This window comes from Podarcis erhardii (assembly GCF_964252035.2).
Source record: "Podarcis erhardii genome assembly, chromosome: 5".
In the NCBI taxonomy this organism is placed as follows: Eukaryota; Metazoa; Chordata; class Lepidosauria; order Squamata; family Lacertidae; genus Podarcis; species Podarcis erhardii.
Genome location: NC_138509.1, coordinates 79,132,942 through 79,160,253, shown reverse-complemented (window position 1 = coordinate 79,160,253; position 27,312 = coordinate 79,132,942). Strand labels below are relative to the sequence as shown.

Here is a 27,312-nt window from a genome sequence, read left to right as displayed (position 1 = left end):
AAGCAGAGGCTTGACAACCATATGTCAGGAGTGCTCTGATGGTGTTACCTGCTTGGCAGGGGGTTGGACTCGATGGCCCTTGTGGTCTCTTCCAACTCTATGATTCTATGATTCTATGATCTTTGTGGTCCCTTCCAGCTGTTCTATGATTCTGATTCTGTATCCTAAGATTTGCTTCTGGCGCAGATGGGGAACCTGTGGTCCTCCAGATGTTTCTCAGCTACAACGCCCTCACTGTTGGCTTTCTTGGCTGAGGTTGATGGAATTGGAGTCGAACATTATCTGGAAGGCCACAAGTTTCTGGACACTTTAGTTGTGTTCAAACACAGTTCTAGGAAACAGAGCTGTTTAAAGTGCAGAAGCCTGATCTTTAAAATATGACAGAGGATTCTGGGGGCCTAGGTGTGCATGACTAGGTGGGAAGGGTAATATAATTTGGAATACATTTAACTAGATTTGGTTTTTGTGAATTAAAGGCTAACCAGAATAATGAATTTTAGGCAGATTGGTAAGAGAGCTAATTCCCAGTGCCCTTTGTTTCAATTGCACTTCTATCGTATTCCTATGGTGTAGACTGGGAAATCCTTAAACACACCCACACTAATGCCATGGACAGGACAAGACTTCCAATCAATAGTCATGACTCCACCCCACAGAAACCCCTTGCTCTTAAACTTTAGGCTCATTGCCCAGGAAGACTATTTTTCTCCCAACAGGACTCCCACTATCTGGTGTGCTTGAGAAGTGCTGCCCACCTGCTGTGTTGCAGTGCATGGAGTGGAATAATCATGGAGAGAGGCTCTTCACGCCAGCCTAATCACTTGTTCCATCTCATTGTTTTTCTTTCCTTCTGTTTCAGTAGCCCTCTGTGTAAAATGCAATCTTAAGTCGGAGTCCTGTAGTGATTTCATGCTCTTTATTGCAGCTTGTAAAGCAGTGACAGAATTGCCCCCCAAACCTCAGTCTTTTATATACATTATTTACACAATGTGTCCTATCTGATTGGCTGATTCTGCTTCCCTCCTGGAGCCTGATTGGTCTTTTCCTGCAGGCCAATCGGTTGTTGCATTCTACGATCCTACCAGCCTAATAGGCTGATTAACTTCTTCCTGGAGCCTGATTGGCCTTCTCCTGCAAGCCAATCAGTTGTTGCATTCTAGGATCCTACTTGCCTATTGTTCTAGGATCCAAGCTTAGTACATAACATGCACCTAGCACAGTCTAGCCTAATTAACAGTAGTAAGTTCCAATGTACATTCTCTGGGCACAGGACCATAGTTGTCAACTTCCCCCTTTTCTTGCGAGGAATCCTATTTGGAATAAGGGAATTTCCCTTAAAAAAAGGGAAATGTTGACAACTATGCACAGGACTGCATTGCAGTTTAAGACTCCAAAACACGTCCTGCAGTCTTTCTTGAGACTGTTGAAAATTGCAGGCTTGCTGAGACTCTTCCATTGTGACTATTTCACTCAACAGCCAGCCTGAAGAAGAGTGCTGGAGGACTCAAACGCTTGCTCGCTATTTCAAGACATTTTAGTTGACTCCAATAAAGACGTGAGTGTAGCATGGCTATTTCACACCCTCCAACATTCTTCAGATGAAAATCAGGATGCACATATCTTGGTGCTGCACTGCTGCATGAGCCAGTGCCTGGTGGGAGCCATGACATTCCTTCCCTGGAAGCCGAAGGCATTGGAGGAGAAGTGAAGCAAAGGCCACCTAGGACTCTGGTTCCTGGAATCCACTGCCCATCAAGGTGCTGGTGGGTTGGAGGCTACTTCCACTGTGGCTGCTCCTGGGAATCATAGTTTCTTCCTCCCCACTCTTGTGCTGAGGGAGGAGGAAGGGGAAAGGACTTCTGTAATTCTGGGACCATCCCAGGAAAATCAGGACACTTGAAGAGAGTATGATCTATTAACTAGAGACAGCAGGAATTCAGCCTGGGACTTTCTGCAGTCCAGTAATATATTCTACCACTGAAATACGGCCCCTTTCTTTCACAAGCTTTCTTAAATTAAGACAATTGGACCTTCTGATCCTGTACTGTGGCAAGGATAACTAGTGGGGTGCCCTTCATATGTTGTTGGACTACAACTCCCATCATCCATGACCATAGTCCATGCTGGCTGAGGCGAATGGGCATTGAAGGCCAACAACATTTGGAGGGCACCATAAGAACATAAGACAGGCACGTCCAAAGTCCGTTTTGGGGGCCTAATCTGGGCCATCCATCTGTTTAATCCAGCCCCTGTGGCAGTTTATTTTATGGGGTAAAATTGTGAAAAAAAAAAAAAAAAGCTCAACAACTTCAATCCTAAAAGGTCAACAACTTTGATTGGCCCTCGCACATCTTCACGTCATCAAATCTGGCCCTCTCCGAAAATGTTTGGACACCCCTAACATAAGAGGAGCCTTCTGGATCAGACAGTGGCCCATCTAGTCCAACGCCTCATAGTGGTCAACCAGATGCATGTGGGTGACCCTCAAGCAAAAAGCAAGTACAATAAATTCTCTCCTCCTGCAGTTTCCAGCATAAGCATCGCTGCCTCCATGGTGTCTACCATTAATCTATGGTGACCACCACCTGCTTTTTCTATTGATTTATAGCCCATGCCTACACATTCTAGGGGCGCGGGTGGCGCTGTGGTCTAAACCACAGGGCCTAGGGCTTGCTGATTAGAAAGTTGGTGGTTTGAATCCCTGTGACGGGGAGAGCGCCTGTTGCTCGGTCCCTGCTCCTGCCAACCTAGCAGTTTGAAAGCATGCCAAGTGCAAGTAGATAAATATGTACCACTCCGGCGGGAAGGTAAACGGAGTTTCTGTGTGCTGCTCTGGTTCGCCAGAAGCGGCTTAGTTATGCTGGCCACATGACCCGGAAGCTGTCTGTGGACAAACGCCGGCTCCCTTGGCCTATAGAGCAAGATGAGCACGCAGCCCCAGAGTCGTCTGTGGTTGGACCTAATGGTAAGGGTCACCTTTAACTTTACCTTTTATCTACCCATTCTATGATATCAGTTTGAACAGTATGATTTCTGACTCATGGAATATATAAGGCATTATATAAGAAATTGTATACCTCAAACCATTTTGCAGGGTGTTTAATGAAAGACAAGATCAACACGACACTACTTTGCAACCTTTTCCCCATTTGAATGACTGGTATAGTAATCATATTGGCCACTGTCTGCCACATGGTGGGGCTGCGTGTTTCTAATATGACTTTTTGGAGCAATGCATCTGGTGCATATCAACCAGTAGATGGCGCCGCCTTTGCACTCAACGGCTGCTGTGCAACAATTAGCAAAACGCAAGGAGGCGTTTGATTTCCCTCTGTTTTATTTATGGACTCTGGAGGCTATAATTAAAACCCCATAAACTGAAACTGAAGTGTGAGGAAAAGAGAGAAAACATTTTGTTGATGTGAAAATGTTTTGCTTTTCACTTATGCCCTGCTAAACACAGGAGGGGAAACACAGATAAATTTTGAAAACACACACACGCACACGCACCCCCCCCCCCCACACTAATAAAACCACAACAAGGAAGTGTTCAGAAGGCAACTCCACACTCTCAAACGTATGTTAACCCTTACCATGTATTTATATCTCTCTCCACACCCACCTGGAACTTCCATAATGTATATCACGAAAACCACCTTGTTAATGGTCACACTGTCAGTATTTAGTTTTATGTCATTGCAACTGCTCATTATACATTTTATATCCCTTGGATCACTTTTTCCTCTTTCTCCTCTCACCTCAAGCTATATATTTCTGACAATTTAGGATTACACTTCATGGGTATGATATAGAGGTCCCTAATCCAGGAGTGAGCAGATACCAAATTTGCAGGATCTTGTCTTTATACTGCAATCTCTTGGATGCTGGTCCATTTGGGTAAATGGGGAACTTCCCTACCAACTTCACTCTGCCCCAGCCAGCACCTACTTTCCTGCCATCTTCCTTACAACCCATTCAGGGGGACCCCTAACCATTAGGTCCAGTCGTGGCCGACTCTGGGGTTGCGGCGCTCATCTCGCTTTACTGGCCGAGGGAGCCGGCGTACAGCTTCCCGGTCATGTGGCCAGCATGACTAAGCCACTTCTGGCGAACCAGAGCAGCACACGGAAACGCCGTTTACCTCCCCACCGGAGTGGTACCTATTTATCTGCTTGCACTTTGAAGTGCTTTTGAACTGTTAGGTGGGCAGGAGCAGGGACCGAGCAACAGGAGCTCACCCCACCGCGGGGATTCGAACCGCCAACCTTTTGATCGGCAAGTCCTAGCTCTGTGGTATAACCCACAGCGCCACCCGCGTCCCTCAGCAGTGAGGTAGATGAGGACAAACTAGGATGAGTTGGCTCTGCCTGTCATTGGTTCTAGCCTCACCTACTGTGGTCCTCCTGTTTTCTGCCCTACCAGTAAATGGCATGGAAGACTGGTGGCTTTTCTTTTTTTTAAAAAAAAAGTCATTTCAATTTTCTTTGCATCAGGTGGGGGCCATAGCTGTTTCTACAACACATGCCCTTCCTATTCTGCCGCCCACTAACCTGCCTGCTGAGCGACTTTTTCACAGTCAGTCCTTGTTGTGCCGGCTCCATTCTCAGAAAAGCCTACACAAGATTCCTTATTCATAGCAAAACAAGAGCGTTATGTCTCTGAATGTCTCAGTTATTGAGAATCACAGGCAGTGGGCAGAATGCTGCTGTGCTCATGTCCAGATTGCAGGCTTCCCACAAGTTTCAGGCTGGCCACGGTGAGAACAGAATGCTGGAATAATAATAATAATAATAAATTTTATTTATACCCCACCCTCCCTGGCCAGAGCCGGGCTCAGGGCGGCTAACACCAATAAAATCACAGTAAAAACAGAAGGGGGGGGACCTAATTTAAAATACAAGTTAAAATGCAATTTAAAATGCAGCCTCATTTTAAAGTAGCCAATAAATCAAGACCGTAAGGGAAGGGAAGCATAAGAGTCAGACCGAGTCCAAACCAAAGGCCAGGCGGAACAGCTCTGTCTTGCAGGCCCTGTGGAAAGAGGTCAAGTCCTGCAGGGCCCTAGTCTCTTGTGACAGAGCGTTCCACCATGTTGGGGCCAGTGCTGAAAAGGCCCTGGCTCTAGTTGAAACCAATCTAACCGCCTTGAGGCTTGGGACCTCCAAAGTGTTGTTATTTGTGGACCTTAAGGTCCTCCGCGGGGCATACCAGGATCCAGCAGGCTCATCTTGTATTCTTTATGGTGCTTCCACTTCTGAAGTCTGTAGAAGCCTGACCTTGCTTTAACAGTCCTTTATTCTGCCCTCCTGCTCTGTCTGCACTGGCACTAGCTTTCCAGCCTCCATCTGTGTATGAATCCTGCTACCCGCCTCCTCCAAGGCCATGTTGATTTCCTAATGCCCATAACCAAAGACATAGTTATGTTGCAATTCTCATTCAGCATCCTGATTCTGCACCACCAAATCCCAAAAGGAACTTGGCTGGCAATTTTAACAAAAGCAGAGCCTTGCCTGCTTTCGTCCTGAAAAGTGACGAAAATTGATTCATGATGCTGAGCACCCTCAATTGTAAACAAAAACTTCTTTTTTAATGTTCAAGATTTGACCTCTCTAAGCAGGAAAACAACCCTGCAAGCATCTTTCTGACATCTCGAGGCCAGTTTGCACAGGTGAGCAGCCCATCTTTCCCTCCTTCAATGCTGTTTTGTCCCCTCACAGATTTGTGTGAAGAAACGGCACAGGAACTGACAAATTGCCCTCTTCCAAGGAGTTTATGGCTATTCCTGCTTTGCCTCATCACAATAGAGTGGGCTAGGATGGTAGTGGGGAAAACAACTGGGCCTGATTGGGCCTGATCCTTCTGTGTGATGATATGAGAACAGCTTGGGATCCAGCAGATCCCTGGCTATCTCATCCTTGGCCTCAGAACATCCCACTTGGGGGCCTTCCACTGATTAGCATCTGTAGGCAGACCGCCGAGAACATTCCTGCTCACCTGCATGTTCAACCACTGATGGAATACCACCACTTAATCCACACATCCCACCAGCCTGGTATAAGTGGTAGAGATTTAAGGTAGCTTACAATGTAAAATTTTTTAAAAATCCATCTAGAATTATAACAATGCACTCATTGTTCACCGTACTAAATGGTCAGCTTGTGTATCATTATGCAGCCCAAATGGCAGGCCTCTGGGGACCACTATCAGGGCTTCCCCTAACACTAGGAAGAATGAGGTGGCCATTTTGAGTGGTGGATGCTGGAAGGATAAGCGGTGGCAGTGAGGTGTTAGAGGACAGAGCTCCCTAGCTTGCTGCTTGCTCCTTAAGCTAGACTGCTGGGGTGATATCACCCCTTTTAGACTGGTTTATGGAAATAGGCTAGAACCTCAGAAATAATGAGCTTACATACAGCTGTCTCCCGTTAAGGCTTCAAGGTTGGTGTCACAAGGTGGAAGAGGTGAACGCCCATGGTCTTAGTTCCCATAAAACCTGGATTGGTGGGAGCTCTTGTCAGCCAGCCAGTCAAGTGTCTATTTGGGCTTTCGACAGCATCTTGTCCCGTTGCTCAGCCTACTAACGTTTAAGTGTAAGTGTTTATGTCAATTAACTGGATAAGTCCGTGTTTGTTGTTTTCTTACCTTCTATTTTAATCTGTGTAATCATTTGGAGTTTTTCCTCTCTTGTAGAGTGTTGTTTTAGTAAAGTCTGTGTATGATTTTATGAAACTTGGTCTGGTCTGAGATCCTGAACCCTTCAATTTTGACCACACCTTTTGGAGCAAGGGCCATCGACCACAACTGCTGCCCTCAGATCGGATGGGGGACAATTCCCTGCCACCAAGATGCATTCAACTGTCATCCCAGTCAGCTTCTGCATGTCTACTTGGCCATGGTCTCAGGCAGCAAAAAGTCTTGGGCCAGGCCTGCACATTATATATTCATTTGTAGTCTGTCTTTCCTCTTAGAAAATCCCAAATTGGGCCACCTCTATGATTAGGCAGAGTGAGGCCACTTCTGGATAATTCATCCAATGTTGGACTTCATGAAACGGCAGCAAATTTATAGATATTTAATTTGTCACTGGTCTGCTTTTATTGCCCAGGAAGATGAGAAGTGGTGCCAAAATAAGATAACATGAACACAAGGATAGCCCATAATATGCATTAAATGGTGCTATGCTGCGCTCATGAACATGTTAGTCCAGTACGGTACTCAGGGCATGTCCTGAGGGCATGGATGACTCATTGTAAGGCTTCTCTGTGGTTCCTTTCCAGACTTTCTAACATAAGGCAAATGTTAAATAACTTGCTCTTAATGTTGAAAAATGATCTGCTATCAGAATCGTTTTGTTGCTCTGTGTTTTCCCAGGCAATTTGTCATTGTCGCAAAGAAATTGCGAGGTGAATGAAATAGAGGGAGGGGGACTCACCTTGAACAAGTCTCCTCAAGGCACATTGAAGGGAGATCTGGGGAGCAGGACAACGGAATAAGAGTGACCACCCCACAGAATGGATTTCAGTACTAAGCCAGAGTGATCTATAGACTATGCTAAAGAGGCTCATTTGAATGTTTGGAACTGATGATGGGCTGTAGTTGGCCTCTATTTATAGATTCTGTTGAAGAGCCAGGCTCCTTTCCAAAGAGCATTTCAAGCGTTGATGCTTCCCTTGTTGATCCTTTTAGATCTCCTGTCTCTTGCGCTTTGGGCTAGGCATAAATTTATATGCCCAGACATCACGTACAGGCTGTTTAAATAGTTCCATGCAACGAGGGCTACCAGCAGTTGTGGACTTTTCTTTTTTGCATGTTACTAGTAGTTGTAGCTCACCATGGGATAATAGCTATTGCACCGAGCGATCTGAAAGCAGTTTTCGCTTGGGAGTTGTAACATGTAAGGCTACATCCACACCATAAATTTAAAGCACAGGGATTCCCCCAAGAATCATGGGAGTTGTAGCTTTCTGAGAATTGTATCTCTCTGAGTACAGTTCCCAGGATTCTTTGGGAGGGGGGAAGCCATTTGCTTTCGATACTTGAGATGTATATTTTTAGAGCCCATGCTCCTTCTGTGATTGTAAGTTGTTCTAAATTGTTGTGACCTGCCTTGGGACCTTGGGATAAAGGGCAGGTTAATAATAATAATAATAATAATAATAATAATAATAATAATAATAAATCATCCAGATTATTATCTAGAATAATAAAACGAGTAACCTGCATCTGGGAGTGTGGCCACAGGCTTTATATTCCTTAGCTGTACCCCTAGGGTCCTCTTTGACCATCTTTTGCACCCACCCAGCCCACTTTTTCTTCTATTATAGGATTTTTGGGGACGTGGGTGGCACTGTGGGTTAAACCACAGAGCCTAGGACTTGCTGATCAGAAGGTCAGCTATTCGAATCCCCGCAACGGGGTGAGCTCCCGTTGCTCTGTCCCAGCTCCTGCCCACCTAGCAGTTTGAAAGCATGTTAAAGTGCAAGTAGATAAATAGGTACTGCTCCTGCGGGAAGGTAAACGGCGTTTCCGTGCGCTGCTCTGGTTTGCCAGAAGCGGCTTAGTCATGCTGGCCACATGGCCCGGAAGCTGTACGCTGGCTCCCTCGGCCAATAAAGCACCGCAACCCCAGTCGGTCACGACTGGACCTAATGGTCAGGGGTCCCTTTACCTTTACCTAGGAATTTTTTGCCTGCCTTCAAAATGGCTGAGGTGGGCAGCTTTCTTTACCTACTCTGTATTTGATTCTGGGAGCATAGAGGTTTAGGGGTGAATGCAGTTAAACAGGTGAATTTGGTTGCAAGGTTTATTTGCCATGTTGTTGGCAGGAAGGTGTGGGAAAGGTTAATCAAGCGAAATGTTTGCAACCTTAGGCACTTTTGAAACCAGCTGCTCTGGGCTGTGGGGCCTTTAACCTGAATATAGGGCATGAGGCTCACATGTTGTGGGGCTCCAGGAATGCATGGGGCAAGAAGGCCTCCTACTCACCATAAAGTGGGCCACAGACTTTGAGGCTATACTTTGTCATGCCCCTTGGTTGAGTTCAAGGTTGAGTTTTAAATTAGCTTCCTGCACTTCTTATTTCCCTTATTATTAATAAAACGTGTCCCTTGTTCAGCCTATTGTTTGTGTTTCCCCTGTGTTTATTACCCGGTCCTGTTATGGGAAAAGTATTAGGCCTTCTCTGTCTCATAGACCTGAATGGGACACAGAGTAAATATATTTGGTCTGTGACTTTTGGCTGCTTTCCAAAGGTCTCGGCTTGTTTGGGCAGCTCTGGTGGCATGAATCAAATGTCAAAACTGAGAATTGAGTGTGTAGCCTGATACAGTAACTGATCAGCCGAAGCAGCTGTGATTTCCTGGAAGTGTTTGCAAATGTGTGTGCAGAACACTGAAGATCTGGGGGTCATCCCACGCTGTGGCGTGCCTCTCCATTGGGGCACAAAATTGCACTCCCCGCTTCCTGTTGTTGTAAGAGACGCTTCTAGCAATTAGCCTGCCATGCATTGGCCTACAAAATACATTAATTAGCAGTGACCTTGCTTGCTCCAAAGGGTGTGAGCCAAATACCAATTACAAATGTTGAATTGCAAACTAAATTGCAAATTAGGGGAATAAATCAAAAGCAGTCCAAGTCCAGTAACAACAATAATGGGTACATTATTTGGGCACCAAAGGTACCCATCCCTTTAAATGTGTTGTTGATCATGAGACAAGGAAGCTGTAGTATCTCCTGACAGACCATTAGTCCACACCACGCCTTCCCTCTATGGTGAGCAGGACATCGGTCCTGAGAGATCTGCATTGGCTCCCAGTGTGTTTCCGAGCACAATTCAAAGTGTTGGTGCTGACCTTTTAAGCCCTAAACGGCCTCGGTCCAATATACCTGAAGGAGCATCTCCACCCCCATCTTTCAGCCACTTAGGTCCAGCTCCGAGGGCCTTCTGGCAGTTCCCTCATTGCGAGAAGTGAGGTTACAGGGAACCAGGCAGAGGGCCTTCTTGATAGTGGCACCCACCCTGTGGAACACCCTCCCATTAGATGTAAAGGAAATAAGCAGCTATCTTATTTCTAAAAGACATCTGAAGGCAGCCCTGTTTAGGGAAGTTTTTAGTATTTAATGCTGTATTGTTTTTAACACTCGATTGGGAGCCACCCAGAGTGGCTGGGGAAACTCATGTATGTATGTATGTATGTATGTATGTATGTATGTATGTATGTATGTATAAATAAATAAATAAAGTGTAGTCCAGAGCGGCAAGCAGGGGTGAGCTTAAAAGGAGAAGGGGAGTGGGAATTGGTTGGAGAGGCAATGATTGCCCTGTCTCAGGATTCAGTCACTTGTCTCCCATGTTTGTACCTACCAGGTGTGCCAACTTGAGGGAGCGGAGGTGTCCCCTCAGTATTTGTTTGAAGGGGACCCAGATACCCCGGGCCCTGTGTTGAGGGGCCCATCGCAGAAGGCTGCACCATGGGAGACACCAAGGCAAGGCCTGGTGCGAGGTCACGCCGACCTGCACAGCATCTCTCGATTCTGCTGGGACCAGTGTGACTTAGCGGAAGGCTGTGCCAGCCTAAACACTGTCCGGAGATGTGTGCAATGTTGCATGTAGCGCATATGCTCTCACCAGCACGCAATGTGTGCCGGCCCCGCCAATCTTGGGGAAAACCCGGCGCCTCTGGGACCTACTGCCCTGTTACAAACTCTGGATTTGACTACAACTGCTTTTCTTGATAGGCTTATTTGTTGTACTGAAATTAACATTGCAGCCATAGCCTTTCCTTCAGCTAATTCTAAACATGGCACAGACTGTTAAGTAATTCAATGTACAGTGGTATCTTGGTTCATGAACTTAATCCATTTAGGAAGTCCGTTCTTAAACCAAAGCGTTCTTAAACCAAGGTGTGCTTTCCCATAGAATGTTCTTAAACCAAAGCGTTCTTAAACCAAGGTGCGCTTTCCCATAGAAAGCAATGCAAAATGGATTAATCCGTTCCAGACTTTTAAAAACAACCCCTAAATCAGCAATTTAACATGGATTTTACTATCTAACAAGACCACTGATCCATAAAATGAAAGCGATAATCAATGTACTGTACTATAAAATAAATAAAACAGCTTTGTAGGTGATAAAAATAAAAATTAAAAGAATTTCTTACCTGCATTGATGATAGTCATTGTTTGGATGGGGGGCTTTTATCCATTTCCACAGTCACACAATCAATCAATCAATCAATCAATCAATCAATAGCTGAACTGGGATCCACACAGATCCCACCCCCATGCTGCTGTGGGAAATGCTCCCTAGAGCGCATGCTTCCCGCTACTGTGAGAACAGAGTGCTGGAGTCAATGGACCCTTAGCCTGATGCTACAAGCGCATCTTATGTCTTTAGGTTGTGTGTGAGGTCTGAGTTCCTCAGTCCCATGGTTGATTTCTCAGCTTTTCCTGCTGTCTTGATGCATCACTGTTTTCATCTGCAGAAAAGTTCACCAAATCATGAAAATCCAATAAACCTGGCATCTGCACTTCAGAGCAGAATGGTTCTTTAGTTTCCATATGTTGGTGGCATTTACATCTAGGGACTCAGCTACATTAGTAAAGAAAAAGTGTTATAACACTGACACCGGGACGCGGGTGGCGCTGTGGGTAAAACCTCAGTGCCTAGGACTTACCGATCGCATGGTCGGTGGTTCGAATCCCCGTGGCGGGGTGAGCTCCCGTCATTCGGTCCCAGCTCCTGCCCACCTAGCAGTTCGAAAGCACCCCTAAGTGCAAGTAGATAAATAGGTACCGCTTTATAGCGGGAAGGTAAACGGCGTTTCCGTGTGCAGCAGTGGTGCTGGCTCGCCAGTGCAGCTTAGTCACACTGGCCACGTAACCCGGAAGTGTCTTCAGATGGCGCCGGCTCCTGGCCTCTTGAGCGAGATGAGCACGCAACCCTAGAGTCGGACACGACTGGCTCGTACGGGCAGGGGTACCTTTAACACTGACACCAGATGGTGCTGTGGAGTTCCATTTTTTGGCAACGTGATTTCCCTTTATGAGGTTTACAATGCGTTTTCCCGAAACTTTTTTTATGTGTCGAGATCCAGTCTAGTTCATATATGCACACATTTTTTTCATGCTGTTTTACACGCAGATAACCAACAATGTGGAGAAAAGTGTTGATGTCACTAAGTGGATTTAATTGCACAGCCAATTCTGTCTTTATGGCATGGGGAAAATATAGTGGCAATTTCAGAAGCAGCTGCTGGCTGAGTGTTTGTGTGTGGTGGTCCACCTGCTTCACACCAGCGTTGCTGCAAATGGCTTCTGTGATTCTGTGTATGAGATCATGTGGAGAAAATAAGCATGCTGAAGTCTATGAACCGGCTCTTCATTCAAGTCCTCAACCTTGGGCTTTGAGGGTCAGTTGAAACAGAGCAGCTGAAAGGCCCAGGCCATGAAGCAAGGCTCATGTGCTCCTTCCATGTTTTCCCTCAGCAGGTTGCTTGTCCTGATAGGAACTTTTTGGATCTCTATTTTAGAAAGTGTGAACAAAGTACTCAAAGGCACTCTGAACAACATTCCCTCTGAGGTTCATCATGTCTAGGGATAGAGGAGAAACATAGAATTGTAGAGTTGGAAGGGTCCTTACTGCCAGAAAGTTATTCCTGGCGTTTGGTTGGAATCTCTTGTAACTTGAAGCCATTGGAGCAGGAGAAAACAAGCTTGCTTCATCTTGTGTGTGACAGTCCTTTAGATATTTGAAGATAGCTAGAGTGTCTCATCTCTGTCTCCTCTTTTCCAGGCTAAACGTACCGAACCCTCTCAACCATTCCTCATAAGCCTTGGCTTCCAGTTCCTTGATCATCTTGGTTGTCCCCCTCTGCACACGTTCCGGCCTGTCATTTTGAATTCTGAATCTGTCTTCTGTGGCATTAGCTACTCCTCTCAGTTTGGTGTCATCTGCAAATTTCATGAGCACCCACCCAATTCCTTCATCCAAGTCATTTATACTGTAAAGATGTTGGAACAACAATGGGCTCAGGTCAGAATCCTGCAGCACCCCACTTGCTACTTTTTCTCCAGAATTAATGAGCACCCTGTGGAATTTAGTTCGGTTCTTATTTAAATGTGAACCTATGTCATTTGTGCTTCCTGATACAGGGTGCAAACCACAACAGAGCCATCCTTCAAAATTCACACTTCTTTGAATTTTGCAGTGCAGGTCTCCAGGCAAGCAGTGCATACAACAGTGCATATACTAGGATAAAGTGTGCATAGAAACACATATATTCATGAAAATAGCATACAAAAATGCAATGTATGTGGGAAATGGCTTGAATAATTGTGCCTACTGGGCAGAATTGCATACAAAAATGTGTATGTGAGGGAGAAATTCACCCTAAAACGTTGCTGAGTTTTCATAAGAACTGGTTTTTTTTTTTTTTAATGATGTGGAAATGTGAAGAACTGAATTTAAGATGGGAAAAATGAGAAACTGAGGGAAACCTAATTTGACAGATTCATTTATCTTTGAGCCAATCATTCTGCCCAGACTAGTGATCAAGGAATATGTATATGATCTCTCATTAATCATTTGTTCCTCCCACACTTTTCAGTGTATTTCACTATTACTTTCCTAACCACAAAAGTTCTGGGTTGGTTGGGTTTTTTTTTTTAAAAAATGGATTTTCTGTGCCAAGGTGACACAAATAATGCACTTGTGCAATTGTGCAGATGTACAATTTTCAGCCCACAAAATACTGAGAGTCTGAAGGTGACCTGAGTCCTTTCTTGTATTGAACTGAATCTAATATATATAATTTCTAGAACTAATCCAATAAATAATTTTTTTAGGTCTTATTAGGTTGAATTGGAACAATACAGTGAGTTTCAAGGACATGTTTTACCTGATGGTTACTATAGCAATGTAATCATCAGACATTCAGTCACAAGTGTGTTAAAATAGAGAGTTGGCTTGAAATATAATTACGGTACTCATGAGTTGGTCTGAAACTTGGAGGGAGGTGGGCGTTCTTAAGATATGCACCTGGTTCCCTGTGTCAACTCAGTAACCTGAAGGTCATTGCATGCCAGACTGAGGTGCTGTTATTGGGAAGTTCCTCTGCCCATTTATAAATGCTATTTAACTTGTTTTGGATTGGACTGAACTTCTGCTAAAGCAGATTACTGAAACACATCAACCCCAGTGACCATTCTGGTCTGCAAGGTGGATCCTTTGCCTTCGATCTCAGAAGGTTTCTGTCCACAGGCATGAGGATCAAACAAAACAATACTAAGGTGACACTGGTACTCCTTGGAGATTAGAAAAGTTCAGAGACCTAAGGATGCACCCCACACTAAGTATTGCTGGAGAGGTGTAACATGCCGATTTGACAAAATGAGATGGCAGTGGAGCCTGAAAAAGAAAATGAAAGAAAAGGGCAGCCATAGAAGCAGCTCACCAGACACCTTCACTGCAAGCAGAAGTCAAAATTTTCCAAATCATCACTCAAGGCGCATTGAAGAGATTTATGATGGCATGTGGAATTTCAGCTTCTGAATCTCAGAAATCATGGCAGTGAATCTGATCGTTCTTCTGCCAAAGAAAGCTGTGTAATTCCATGTACAGGGCACACTCCAAGGGCCACTTTCCTTCAACTTAATAGTGTCAAATGAGTGTGTGTGTGTGTGTGTGTGTGTGTGTGTGTCTGTGTGTCTGTGTGTCTGTGTGTGGTGTGTGTGACACCTTTCCACGCCAAGCAAAGATGTACTGCAACAGTACAGGCAATAAGGGACACATGGCTTAAATTTAATTATCACAATGCTTTATCAGATGACAAACTTGAAAAGAAAAGAATTTGCACAGGCAGTCCTCGAATGCTCAGAAATGGACCCATTCGAGTCATCTGAGGTATCAAGTAGTAATTTATTTGGAAAGATCTGTGTGTTTCAGTGCCAGAAGCAGTAGGTTCCTTGGCCACCTGCAGGAGGGCATTTGAAAACTATTGTAGCAGATTTAAAAGACTTATCACTAGTAAGGGTCCACATAATGTAAATGCCTACATATGCACCATTATTACTGAAGCAAAATGTCCTGTTGGTTCAAAGGAATCACAAGCAACTTTTGTGCTACATTTGAAAGTCCTAACATTTGTAGAACCGGCTTCTAGAAGCTCTTCTCAAAACCAGTCAGTCAGTCTGTATATCTTATTAGTAGAGATCTCTATGTTGAGACTTAATCATCTGTTGAATGGTTTGTACACTCTAACAAAATGCACCCATTGTAATAATATATAACAATTCATGTCCGGTATAATTCAGAATTAAATATAAAAAGTATGGTCATATATATTATTACAAATACTTTTTCATCCTCTTCTTTGGGGAAAAAAAAGACAAAAGTTTTGAGAAAAAGCAGGAAAATCTTAGAAAAAACATAAAGGAGTTTTTGATTACAACTGCTGTGATTACAACATACGCTAAAAAAAATTTCATAAATTATCTACAGTATAGGTTTTGGCTGGAAAGCAGCAAACAATAAATTTGGTCAACTGTTAATCCCTTAAGTAGATCACACTTTCGTCTTTGGGTTGTTCTCATGAAGATGGCTTCACACAAAAAGGAAAAAGAAAAGAAAAAAAGAAAATGAAAAGGAACAGAAGAAAGCTTGGAGAAGAGTCCACGGGGTGAAGACGTCTTGTATGGGCAAGGGTGCCATATGTAATATGCACCACTACCTGCCTCCCATGAGGATGAAAACAGTAGTGAGGAAGGAGAAGATCTATTTGGTGGCTTTGCCTTCATCCAGTGATTGTGGATGTCAAAATAGAGCACAGGACAGTGCCAACCACAACCTCTCAAGAAACAGCACCCATAAGCAGATGTTTGCAGGCAAGCACTGCCATCTCACAGATGGTTCCGCATCTCACCTGTATTGTAACGCTCACCTGATCCCTGCTGATCGTGCACGTCTTTTGTTGTAAATACAGAAATTCCTTACGTGTGACAAGCTTTCTGCCACTATGGCTGGGGCCATTGGTATTGTCTAGATGCAAATCACTTTTTTTTTTCCTATAAAAAAAAGGGTGCACTGAGTTTTGAGCATTTACAAATGGCAAATTGCTAGCGTCCCTTATAGGGTTCTTTTTTCCTCCGGGCCCTGCAGTTCCCAAGGCCGCATTGGGAGACACAAGCATTTGGTGAAGCACGCCAGCCGTAATAGGAGATGTGTGAGAAACCACATCGTAGGCTTTTGACTCACTTGACACATGTCCAAGCTAATGTGTGACTTGGTGCTCCCTTCTTTCGTCTGATTTATAAATATCGGAACACCTTCACGGGACGGCAGGTCATTAAGGCTGAATGCGCTTTCCTGGAAACAAGTTTCACGGAAATCGGTGGGACTCACTTTCACAGAAAAACGTGGCGATGGAAAGGGTAAAACATGAAATAGAATCTGCAGGCTAAATGGAAAGCAGGATTAAAATGGTAAGATCATTGTGGGGAAAAGAAATGAAGAACCCTTAAGTATGCAGTGATTTATCATTTCCCGAGTTTCGCCAGAGTAATTGTTGGCAGTTGCTGCCTTAGCGATGTTTTCTCCTCCTCCTCCTCCCTTTCTAGAAAATGCATCGCTTGGTATGTCTCTGTTATCGTTCCTTTTTTGTGACAAATCCACTCCGGCCATCCTCAAAGCATTCTCGATTTCTGGAAAGCTTCTCCTCCTTTGAGTTCACTCTATGTAGCTTCATCACCAAACGCGGCACTTTTTCACGGGATCCATGTATTCCGCATTGGTACACTTAAAGGCTTCAGAAAACTCTGCTGTGTTCTGCAGTGTTCCTAGGACCCTTTAAAACAAGATGAGAATATGTTAGTTCTGCTTCATAAATAACTACATTCAGGGCAGCAACTTCTGCTGCTTGCTCAGGAAGCATACAATTTATAGGAAGACGACTATGGCATCTTAGCACTGTGTGAAGAAGATCCTAGTTTCAGTCCTCAGCACCTTCAGGTAACAACAACAACAACAACAACAACAACAACAACAACAACAACAACAACAATTTTATTTATACCCCACCCTCCCTGGCCAGAGCCGGGCTTAGGGAGGCTAACACCAATAAAATCACAGTAAAAACATAATAGGGGGAAAAGAGGGGGAGACCCAATTTAAAATACAAGTTAAAATGCAATTTAAAATGCAGTCTCATTTTAAAATAGCTGAGAAATCAAGACCATAAGGGGAGGGGAAACATAAGGGTCAGACCGAGTCCAAACCAAAGGCCAGGCGGAACAGCTCTGTCTTGCAGGCCCTGCAGAAAGATGTCAAGTCCTGCAGGGCCCTAGTCTCTTGTGACAGAGCGTTCTACCATGTCAGGGCCAGTGCTGAAAAGGCCCTGGCCCTAGTTGAAACCAATCTAACCTCCTTGAGGCTCGGGACCTCCAAAGTGTTGATATTTGTGGACCTTAAGGTCCTCCATGGGGCATACCAGGAGAGGCGGTCCCGTAGGTACGTGGGTCCTAGGCTGGGAGAGATGAATCTGGAAAACTGGAGAGCTATTGCCAGTCACTATTGAGCTAGATGGACCAGTTGTTTGACTTGGTATGCAGCAGTTCCATGAAATACACATTTTTAAAAAGCAACCATCATCTTTGCAATGTGGTTGTCATTGCAAAACCACTCCCCCCAGAGCCGGTTCTTACTGTGCACGGGGCATTGTCTTTGCAGAAAGGCAACTAGGAACTGGGAGCTGAAACATATAGCATAAAGGCAGGCCAGGAGACCTGTGCATTCTTTCCCTTGCACAGATTACCAAGGAAGAAGGAAATGAACGCTGCTATCCCACAATGCTTAAGTGATGATGCCCTCCCACTCACCACTAGGAATTACTACCCAGTGGTTGCAACAGTTACTATTGGCTGAATGAGTTGTCCAAAGTGGAGTGTATATATTTACAGCTGTCTCGTCAGTAATGAAATGCAGTGCTTGTTAGGGAACGCTAAACCGTGTCCAAACAAAAGATATGCAATGATCTCAAAGAATGAATCAGCAATGCAAGTGGATAAAAGGCACACCAGGCAAATGTCCTGGGAACTGCCCTATCCAAAGCAAACACTGTAGCTGAGAAATTCAGCTGAGTGTAGGATTTTGAAATATAATTGCATCAGGGAGAAAGTCGCAGATTTCCTGGAAAAACAACAACAAAGCCTTGAGAGCACACCCACATGAAAATACCATTCTGAGGCCAGCTTCAGGAACACTAGATGCATTCAATAAATGTTTGGTTATGCAGGGTATACTGATAAAGTGAGCATTTGCAAAAACGGAATAAAAGGAATACTGATGAGAAGTATACCAGGTAGGTAAAAGCACAGGCTCAGAATTGTATAATAGCAGCACAAAGGCATTCACTCATCTATCACAATATCTTTATATTTTCCACTATTAATCCACTTTGATTTAATAGAACATTGCATTTCTCAAATGATATTTATCCGGACCATCCTGTGAACTCAGAACAGGATGGGGAAACCGATGCCTTATGGCGGGTAATCAATGTATACTTTGCAAACTGGATTTTTAAAAAACCCGTTCAGGTACGATGAACACATTTCTAAGGCCAAATTTTTGTGTGGCTCTCCACACTGTACTACTACTACCCAAAGAGACACTTGCTGTTTGGGTGGTAGTAGTACTGTTGTGTACCGTTGAAAGGGTGGAGACAGTTGTTGTTCCCCACACTATGATGAAACACAAATTGTTCCAGGAAGCAGACATTAAAAAACATGTGGTGGAAGCCATTTGAACCCACGTCTTCTGCCCTAGAAACAAGCATCTTAGAATGCAGGGAATGTGTCAGTGGTGGACCTGGGTAATATGGTGCCATGTGCGAGGCCAAAATCCGCTCTCCCCCCCCCCCGCCCTTGTGCTGCCTTCCCAAAGGTGGGTCAGAAGGTGACTGGCTTTGAAAAGGAGGCACAAGGTTCTGGCAGGGTCCTAGAGCCTTCGTGTCTCCTTCCCAAAGGTGGGAAAGTGCTAACTAGGCTTTGGGAAGGAAGGGAGAAGATTCTGTGACCCCGCCAGAGCCCTCACATCTCCTTTCCCAAGCCCTCCTGTAGGCAGTTAACAATTACTGTACTTTTTCCGTCTATAAAATACTAACCTGAATTGGCCTGGGCTGTGGGAATCTGTTTTAATAGAGTTGACAGCATATTCTGGCCTGTATGTCCCACACCATACCTTTAAAAGAACACACAAACACACAGACAGACAGACAAAATATTGCAGAAATGATTATTTAAAAGCAGTGACACGTTAGTGTTGATTTCCAGAGCATTGGTCATGTTGCAATTGTAGCACGTTACCTGCCACGCGCTTTAAAGACTAACAAAACGTATTGTGGCATAAGCTTCAGCTGTATTTTCCTGTAGTGGGGATGTGGGAAGGCTGTGTCCCATGCAGCTTTTCTTCTTCTAATTGTTTTTTAAAGTGAAGTCATATATACCGTATTTTTCGCCCTATAGGACGCACTTTTTCCCCTCCAAAAATGAAGGGGAAATCTGGGTGCGTCCTATGGGGCGAATGCAGGCTTTCGTTGAAGCGTGGAGAGCGAGAGGGGTCCGTGCGCACCGACCCCTCTCGCTCTCCAGGCTTCAGGAAGACATCCGCAGCCTAGGCAGCCCTGCGGGAACTCCCGCAGGGCTGTCTAGGCTGCGGATAGCAGCCTGCTTCCCGGAGTGCCGGGCGCACTGAAAGCAGAGCGCCCGGCACTTCGGGAACGTATCCACAGCCTAGGCAGCCCTGCGGGAGTTCCCACAGGGCTGTCTAGGCTGCGGATAGCAGCCTGATTCCCGGAGCGCCGGGTGCGCTGAAAGCAGAGCGCCCGGCGCTTCGGGAACATACCCGCAGCCTAGGCAGCCCTGTGGGAGTTCCTGCAGGGCTGTCTAGGCTGCGGATAGCAGCCTGCCGCCCGGCGCAAGGGGCGCACTGAAGCAAAGCGCCCCTCGTGTCGGGCAGACATCTGCAGGGTGGGGAGCCCTGCGGGGAACTCCCGCAGGGCTCCCCTCGCTGCAGATAGCAGCCTGCCACCCGGCGCGAAGGGCGCCCTGAAGCAGAGTGCCCCTGGCGCCGGGCAGACATCCGCAGTGTGGGGAGCCCTGCAGGAGTTCCCCACAGGACTCCCCTCGCTGCGGATAGCAGCCTGCTGCCCGGCGCGCCCTGAAGCAGAGCGCCCCTCACGTCGGGCAAACACCTGCAGCGTGGGGAGCCCTGCAGGAGTTCCCCACAGGACTCCCCACACTGCGGATAGCAGCCTGCCTCCCGGTGGGCAGGGCGCGCTGAAGCAGAGCACCCCGCGCGCCGTGCAGACATCGGCCAACCCCACAAGCTCGGGGGACAGCAGGGAGGCGCAGCGCCGCCATCCTGCTGTTCCTCGACCTGGTTCGGTTTCCCCGACCTGGTTTTAGGGGGGAAATAAAGGGAATTTTTCCCCCCTTTATTTCCCCCCCAAAAAACTAGGTGCGTCCTATGGGACAGAGCATCCCATGGGACGAAAAATACGGTGTGTGTATATATATATATATATATATATATATATATATATATATATTCCAGTACAGGTTTTTTTAAAAAAGTAAAAGGAATTATTTAGTTTAGAGAAGCAAAATCAGCAAGTGCATCAACTACTTGGGTTCAGTAGGCAGTCTCTGTTATCTAGCAATGGATAGCTCAGTTCGTTAGAGCATGGTGCTGATATCACCAAGGTTGCAAGTTCGATTCCTGTACGGGACAGCTTCATATTCCTGCATTGTTGGGGGTTGGACTAGATGGTCCTCAGGATTCCTTCCAACTCTGCAATTCTATGATTCCATGTAGATTCTTGCACTTCAATTAAAGCCCAGAGGAATATGTCATGAGGTAACAGTTCAATCAGGGATGCTGCAAGGCACTGGGATAAACGTTTATTGGAAAGAAAAACACCCACCCACCACCCTCAGCCACCTCACAGTGGAAAGGGAAGCTCAGTGCCTATGGAAATCATAAAGACATTCTAAAGAGCCCCCCAGAATGAGGAAGAGAAACAGAACCATTTTTCTATGGGGAAGGAAACTTTCAGGAAATCAGAGAGCAGGTTCCATCTTGGCACTAGTACATGACCACACGTTAACTGTGCTTTACAGACTCACCTCCCGGATGCCTCCATGCACTTAGCTGCGATTAACTTAATCTGACAGGCCACTCTCCTCTCGGCCCTGCTGCCATGAAGGCTGCTCGATTTAGCAATTCTGCCAGTTCACATTAAAAGGAGAAAAGCCAGCCTGCTGTTTCCAACTTAACTGTGAAATTGCAACTCAAAATAATTTCCAAAGCTTTCAATCAAGCAGAGTATAATACCTGTGCAAAGTTCAGAAAGAACAGCTGCTTATGGTTGAAGTCGAGTCCGGGGAGCAGCTTCTCGGCTCCGTTCTTCTCTACAAACTTTTCATAGGCCTGCCAAAGGAAGAGGAAGGGAAGAGAGATGATGGCCACCATGAAATCCAACCAGCTCAAACTGCGATGAGAATCAAGCGCAAAACTAGGGAAGGAGAAATCATAAGATTTCTGGTTGCTGCCACTTTGTGTCCTTGTCTTTGGGCACCTCCAGGAACATCTCTGTGCGCTCTTCTGGTTCACCAGAAGCGGCTTGCTGGCCACATGACCCAGAAGCTGTACGCCGGCTCCCTCAGCCAATAAAGCGAGATGAGCGCCGCAATCCCAGATTTGGTCACGACTGGACCTAATGGTCAGGGATCCCTTTATCTTTACCTTTACCATTATTATTATTGTTGTTGTTGTTGTTGTTATTATTATTATTATTATTATGCGTTATTAGTTGCCCTACAATTCTTCTCCAAAGCTGCCACATTTTTGTGGGCCAGTGTGGGGTGGGCTATAGCACAAAGAAAGCAGGACAAAGACAGAGACAACATGGTATGAAAAGGTTATGGGATTTCACCAGGAAGTTACAGAACATACAGAAACAAAACAATATGACCATTCCATTCCAAAACAGCTGTGTTCATCAGCTGGTGAGCAGACACTTCATCCCTGCTGGGTGCTAGGTGGCTGTCACCAATGGAGGCAAAAGCTTTGAAAAACTTAATATGGAAGCTAAATGGCCAAAATATTGTGAAATTTTAGAACAGGAGGGTGATAAGTGGAAATTGCAGAGTTTTGAGAATCTAAAAGATAAAGTGCGAGATTGGCTTCATTATTATCAAATATTGGAGGTCTATGAGTTGGACAGGAAAATTGGCTTTCAGGTGGAAAAATCAAAACTGGAAACAGAGTTGTTAGAATCCAATACTAAGAATTTGTCAAAAATGTATAACTTGCTGTTGAAATGGAATACACAGGACGAAACAGTTAAATCAGCTATGATTAAGTGGGCTCAAGATATTGGTCATAACATTATGTTTGCTGACTGGGAAAGGTTGTGGACCACCGGTATGAAATTCACGGCATGTAATGCCTTGAGAGAGAATATTATGAAAATGATCTATAGGTGGTACATGACTCCAGTCAAGCTTGCAAAAATTTACCACTTACCAGATAACAAATGTTGGAAATGTAAAGAAAATGAAGGTACATTCTTTTACCTCTGGTGGACATGCCCAAGGATTAAGGCTTTCTGGGAAATGATATATAATGAAATGAAAAAGGTATTTAAATATACCTTCCTGAAGAAACCAGAGGCCTTTCTCCTGGGTATGGTAAGCCACGTGGTGTTAAAGAAGGACAGAACTTTTTTTATGTATGCTACTACAGCAGCAAGGATTCTCATTGCAAAGTATTGGAAGACACCAGATCTACCCACTCTGGAAGAATGGCAGATGAAGATGACAGAATACATGGGACTGGCAGAGATGACTGGCAGAATCCGAGACCAGGACAAAGAGACAGTGGAAGAAGATTGGAAGAAGTTTAAAGACTATCTTAATAAACATTACAAAATTAATGAAGGCTAAAAAGATATGGGTTTAAAAATTAGTGGTTTGCAGGGGCATTGATTAAGGAAAAAGAATAGAATTAATAAAAATTACGGGAAATGTGGGAATGGATTTGCTGATAAGATAAATGAGATTGGAATACAGAAGGGGGAGGTGTGAGGAGGTCGGTGAAATTAGGTTTAGAAAATATGGTTTGAACTTATACTTGTTTTTGATTTGTTTGTTTGTTTGTTTATGTTTTTATTGTTCTTTGTGTTTATATGTGTTTATTCAAAACCTTAATAAATATCATTTTAAAAAAAACAATAATAGTGAATTAGTGGTTATTATTATTATTATTTGAGGGACGCAGGTGGTGCTGTGGGTTAAACCACAGAGCCTAGGACTTGCCAATCAGAAGGTTGGCGGTTCGAATCCCTGCAACGGGGTGAGCTCCCATTGCTCGGTCCCTGCTCCTGCCAACCTAGCAGTTCGAAAGCATGTCAAGTGCAAGTAGATAAATAGGTACCGCTCCAGTGGGAAGGGAAACGGCGTCTCTGTGCGCTCTTCTGGTTCACCAGAAGCGGCTTGCTGGCCACATGACCCAGAAGCTGTACGCCGGCTCCCTCAGCCAATAAAGCGAGATGAGCGCCGCAATCCCAGATTTGGTCACGACTGGACCTAATGGTCAGGGATCCCTTTATCTTTACCTTTACCATTGTTGTTGTTGTTGTTGTTGTTGTTATTATTATTATTATTATTATTATTATTATTATTATTATTATGCGTTATTATTATGCGTTATTAGTTGCCCTACAATTCTTCTCCAAAGCTGCCACATTTTTGTGGGCCAGTGTGGGGTGGGCTATAGCACAAAGAAAGCAGCACAAAGACAGAGACAACATGGTATGAAAAGGTTATGGGATTTCACCAGGAAGTTACAGAACATACAGAAACAAAACAATATGACCATTCCAAAACAGCTGTGTTCATCAGCTGGTGAGCAGACACTTCATCCCTGCTGGGTGCTTCTTCAGAGTGCAGGGATCACAACGTGAGCATAAAGATGGCACAGTGCCACCTTCAGAATATATGTGGATGCCACACAACTCCTCCAGCACAGTATAAAGAGAAATTTAAAAGCAAGTCAGTTTTCCCTTGCGGGAGATATCGCATGACTCACAACGCACTGGGACCCATTAGTAAAAATGGTTTCCTGTATGCTGTGGAATCACATTATACTAGTATAAAAACCACATGGAAGGAAGATGTCTTTTATGTCTCTTATGTTGGGATAGTTCATCTTGCTTTACTGTGACTACGCACTTGGGAAAACTTCTGAAAAACGTAAACGAAAGATAAAAGGGCCATAATCTCAGTACAAGCAAAGAATGACAGTGTGGTTCTTACTAGAATGCACTTTGTCCTGGACATTGGGCTAATAATTACTGTGTGTTCTGTACTCTTAATTAAGATAACAAGAATAGAAGGGAGGAACTGTTTTTTCCATGGCTGCCCTTGAGAAAGTTTCACATCGGAACTGTATTTCATAGAGAGAATTTGCTTTCCTTATTTTTTAGCACTATTTATTTACCTACCACAACATTTGCCCAATTCTTGCTTAACGCCACAGTGAAAGTCCAAGCTTCCCACCTCATTAAGAAACATTCTTCCCAAGACACACAACTAAGTTAGGTCCATTCATGCTAAGGGGGTCTACTCTGAATAAAACTTAGCTGAATACCACCCTGTTTCTTGTTCATGTCAAATTTGAGTTGTGTGCATGTAGTTTAGTTTATGGAAATGTCATAACTAATTTTTCTGAGAAACCCACACAATTTTGCTGTTTAGATATTTAATACTCTGGAACAGGCTTCCTCAACCCCGGCCCTCCAGATATTTTTGGCCTACAACTCCCATGATCCCTAGCTAGCAGGACCAGTGGTCCGGGATGATGGGAATTATACTCTAAAAACATATGGAGAGCCAAGCTTGAGGAAGTCTGCTCTGAAGGGTCTCAGCAAGTCTGCATGGAATTGGAATTTAATTAGCATAGCCTAAAAGCAACTTCCACAAACATAGCAATGATGATGATGATGATGATAATGAGAGGAGGAGGTAGAGGAGGAGGAGGAGAAAAAGAAGAAGATGAAGAAGTAGAAGAAGTTGGCTCTTATAGTCCTCATTTTTGGACAACTGTGGAAAGTTGGAAAATTCTTAGTATATAGCTTTGGTGGGGACCCTGTTGATTTGACTCATCAAAATTAGGTTTGGTAATTTTGTTTTATGGCATTCCAAATCCCACAAAAAGAAGCATAATTGTAGCTTAGAAGGACAGAAAGTGTGAGGCATGGTATGAATGAATTGCCAATAAATGGATGTGGAAATTCTGAGGCAATGGGGAAAGAGAAGCATAACTCACGCCCCCCTTTCTCCCTTCATGATTTATGTTGCATTTGCAAATTTACAAATGCAACCAACTGTACAATTTTTTTTTAGACACCTAGGATTTTCAGTATTGTAACAAGCCACCTGGGCACTGTGCTGCTCACCCTTGCTTTGAATCAGGGCTGGGCAGACTGAAGGCTTGCAGGAGCTACTTCCTTTCTCCGGGAACCTTGAACCAGAGCTTGATGCAAAAGCACAAACCTACACACTTAGAATTAAAGAATTGTGAGAACTAAGAGAGAGAGAACTAAGAGAAAGAGAACTAAGATGTAATTAAGATGTATGGAGTGTATAAATTTGTTTTTTGTATTTGAAAACCAATAAAAATGTAATATATATATATAAAATTAGAATTAAAGAATTGTGAGGCCAGGAACATGGTGGCATCTTTTGTTTTAGTACCAGAACTCAACAGAACTCACTGTCCCTCAACACAAAACTCTACTCTGGGTTATCACCTCAAGTTTTCTTGTGTTCAACAGTGGGGCTTTTTAGGGCACAGGAGGAGTCATTTTGTTGCTGCTGTTGTTAATCAACTGGTGGTCAAAAACGCTTGTTGATCTACTGCAGATCACCCGGAGATCCACCAGCAGATTCCCATCTACCTTTTACTCACCCCAATTGCTGGACCATCTAGATCAGGGATGGAGAATCTGGTTCAGATATTGTTGGATTCACAAGTGCCATCAGCACCACCCAGCATGGCCAATGGTTAGGAATTATGGGAGTTTTAGTCCAGCAATGTCTGGAGGGTCACAGGTTCCCATTCCCTGCTTTCCTTTTCTGTCTAGCCACTGGACCTTCCTCCCAGGAAAACAGGTGAATTGTGGCACATGCAATAAATGAATAAATAGATGTTTATTAAATTTGGATACTACCTTTGATTTGAGGATCACAGAGTGGTTTACAATTCCCTAACTCTCTTTCCCTAACTCTCTTTCTAAAGTTTTCCTATCGAAGAGGGAGAATAAAGGACAGGGAGAGGAGAGGGAGACTAGGGATGAAGCAGGAAATGGGGGTTGTAGTCTTGAAGTGAAGAAACATGCATAAGGAGGGAGACTTCAGTTGTGCTGCTTGAGGGTTTCCCATAGGCATCTGGTTGGCCACTGTGAAAACAAGATGCTGGACAAGTTGGTCCATTTTTTATGTTTTTATGTTCTTATGAGTACAGATTAGGCCCTGAAGACCAGGTAACTAAACTTCAGGGGTTTAAGAAAGCAGCTTGTGTGGCATATTTTTTTTTTTAATTAAAACCCCAAACAACCCAACATTTTAACGAATCTGCACCAACTAACAACCATATGAAGTAAGAGAAAATGGGCATTTCTTACCCTGTATGCTTGTCTGATGCCACCATTATCGGCAATGTTTTCACCAAGGGTATTGATTCCGCTGAGCTGCAGAGAAAAAGGAAGAAATGAAAATGCTACTTACTTTTTTTTTTTTTTTTTTGCCTGAGTGCAGAATGAAATTCTTGGAAGAAGAAGAAGAAGAAGAAGAAGAAGAAGAAGAAGAAGAAGAAGAAGAAGAAGAAGAGTTTGGATTTGATATCCCGCCTTTCACTCCCCTTCAGGAGTCTCAAAGCGGCTAACATTCTCCTTTCCCTTCCTCCCCCACAACAAACACTCTGTGAGGTGAGTGGAGCTGAGAGACTTCACAGAAGTGTGACTGGCCCAAGGTCACCCAGCAGCTGCATGTGGAGGAGCGGGGGCGCGAACCCGGTTCCCCAGATTAGGAGACTACCGCTCTTAACCACTACACCACACTGGCTCCTGGAAGAACACACTGGAAGAACAATGAGTCATGGTTTGAAGGTCCGAAAATGGATTATTCCCAACCATCTAGATGTGGAATGTAGAATATGAAGTCTACAAGGCAACACCCAGAGAGCTATGACTGTCAACA

The 27,312-nt window shown here is 44.5% G+C and overlaps 1 protein-coding gene across 3 annotated transcripts in view; it reads right to left on the bottom strand.

The window, feature by feature from the left end:
• Positions 1–16,067: 16,067 nt before the first annotated feature.
• MME (membrane metalloendopeptidase) overlaps positions 16,068–27,312 on the bottom strand; it is a 72,982-nt gene continuing 61,737 nt past the window's right edge. For 2 of the 3 annotated variants that reach the window (XM_081862393.1, XM_081862394.1), the window contains exons 20-23: positions 26,739–26,804; positions 21,386–21,481; positions 19,155–19,231; positions 16,068–16,838 (exon numbers count right to left, since the gene is read on the bottom strand). In XM_081862393.1, coding sequence (XP_081718519.1) covers positions 16,739–16,838; positions 19,155–19,231; positions 21,386–21,481; positions 26,739–26,804 — 339 coding nt within the window. In that variant the 3' untranslated portion in view covers positions 16,068–16,738. The remainder of the gene's footprint in view (positions 16,839–19,154; positions 19,232–21,385; positions 21,482–26,738; positions 26,805–27,312) is intronic. The other variant, XM_081862395.1, reaches the window with a different exon arrangement.